We start from the raw sequence: 1,976 nt of genomic DNA on the forward strand, positions 1-1,976 counted from the left end.
GGGCCTTAGTGACTCTGGAAGTAGTGAGGACGTGTAGTGATCTGTTGAACACAGGCCCCCCCCCCCCCCCCCCCTCACAGCCGCGCGTCCAGACAGAGGACACATTATTCTGTCTGCGCTTCAGCAGCTAATCCAGGGATAGGAGCCACTGACCGAGGACTCACAACCAGACAGCGTCTCTCGCCACTGACCTTCCACCCTCTCCGTGGTTCCGCCGGCGGTCGTTCTAATGGACACGTGGGTCTTGTGGGTGTAGGTCTTTGGACTGGATAGAGACCAGCTGACCACAGTGGTGGCCAGCTGGTCTCTATCCAGTCCAAAGACCTACACTATGAGAGGACGCCCTCTGCAGGTTAATAACATGCCACTACATCTGAACGTCTGGTCGCGGTCACGGTCGCGGTCACGAGATGTTTTCGGTGTTGTGTGACTGTTGTTGTGTGACTGTTGTTGTGTGACTGTTGTTGTGCGACTGTGTCGTTGTTCCAGGCCGAGGCAGGGCTCTCCTGGTGGGAGAGGAGAGAGCGTCTCTTCCTGCACGGCGACTCATTTTGTTTTTTTCCCCCCCCCTCTGCAGAAGAACTCGTTGTACGTGAAGCCGCGCGTGGCCGTCCACTACTTCGGAGTCAAGCACTACGCCGGAGAGGTACGGAGGCGGCAGCGCTGTAGCATGGCTTAGCTTAGCTTATCTTAGCTTAGCTTAGCATAGCATTGCCCAGAACATTATAGGATAGCGTGGTATAGTACAGCATGGAACCGTTATTCAGAGTATATCCAAGTAATCTCGGGGCCAGCAGTCCTACTGCGCTATAGCAGAACCTCTGGGACAGACAGCACAGAGCCTGGGCGGGAAACCAAAAACTGAAAGGTCTCCCCCTGGTGGTGTGTTCAGGTAGTGTTAACCCCTCTGTCTCCCCCTAGTGGTGTGTTCAGGTAGTGTTAATGTAGTGTTAACCCCTCTGTCTCCCCCTGGTGGTGTGTTCAGGTAGTGTTAACCCCTCTGCCTCCCCCTGGTGGTGTGTTCAGGTGGTGTTAACCCCTCTGTCTCCCCCTGGTGGTGTGTTCAGGTAGTGTTAACCCCTCTGCCTCCCCCTGGTGGTGTGTTCAGGTAGTGTTAACCCCTCTGTCTCCCCCTGCTGGTGTGTTCAGGTAGTGTTAACGTAGTGTTAACCCCATCTGCCTCCCCCTGGTGGTGTGTTCAGGTGGTGTACGACGTGCGGGGCATGCTGGAGAAGAACAGAGACACGTTCCGCGATGACGTCCTCAACCTGTTGAGAGAGAGCCGGTCAGTAGTTCAACGTCAACCTCGCTTTACCTTCTAACTGATTGGTCCTGTTGTGTATTGCACTTCATTTTCATTATATTGTAGTGAAGTTTAGTGATCACACTATATATCTGTGTATTACACTGATGTTTAGTGTATATCGCTGTTTTACAGTATTTATTTGTATGTTTTAGTGTATCTTCTAGGTATTTCCTACTTCAGTAATTTTGAAAGGTACTACCATGTACTTCAGTGTATTTTTTTGGTTTGTTGTGTATTTCCAAATACTTACTTGTATCATCTGATTCAGTACTGCCTGTAAGTCAGTGTACTTCAGTATATTTCAGGTTACTTCAGCGTACTACCCTATAAGTCTGAGTACTGTAGTATATTTCAGGTTACTTCAGCGTACTACCCTATAAGTCTGAGTACTGTAGTATATTTCAGGTTACTTCAGCGTACTACCCTATAAGTCAGTGTACTGTAGTATGTTTCAGGTTGTGTACTGTCGTGTATTTTCGCGTGTATTCCATGTTCCTCCATGTATTTGCGGTGTGTTGTGCGCCTGCAGGCTGGACTTTGTGTACGACCTGTTTGAGCACGTGTGCAGCCGCAGCGGGGGGGACACCCTGAAGACCAGCGTCAAGCACCGCCGGCCCACCGTCAGCTCCCAGTTCAAGGTGAGCAAACCAGTTCAAACCAGTGGGCCCAC

The 1,976-nt window shown here is 50.8% G+C and overlaps 1 protein-coding gene across 1 annotated transcript in view; it reads left to right on the forward strand.

Moving 5' to 3' along the window:
* Nucleotides 1–1,944, forward strand: part of LOC311372675 (unconventional myosin-X-like) — a gene marked incomplete at its 3' end in the record, with an annotated part of 5,060 nt that extends 3,116 nt beyond the window's left edge. The window contains exons 5-7 of the mRNA XM_084489640.1: nucleotides 578–646; nucleotides 1,203–1,285; nucleotides 1,836–1,944. Coding sequence (XP_084345766.1) covers nucleotides 578–646; nucleotides 1,203–1,285; nucleotides 1,836–1,944 — 261 coding nt within the window. The remainder of the gene's footprint in view (nucleotides 1–577; nucleotides 647–1,202; nucleotides 1,286–1,835) is intronic.
* Nucleotides 1,945–1,976: the final 32 nt, after the last annotated feature.

The sequence above is a fragment of the Micromesistius poutassou genome, assembly GCF_964030765.1.
Source record: "Micromesistius poutassou genome assembly, contig: SCAFFOLD_1956, whole genome shotgun sequence".
In the NCBI taxonomy this organism is placed as follows: Eukaryota; Metazoa; Chordata; class Actinopteri; order Gadiformes; family Gadidae; genus Micromesistius; species Micromesistius poutassou.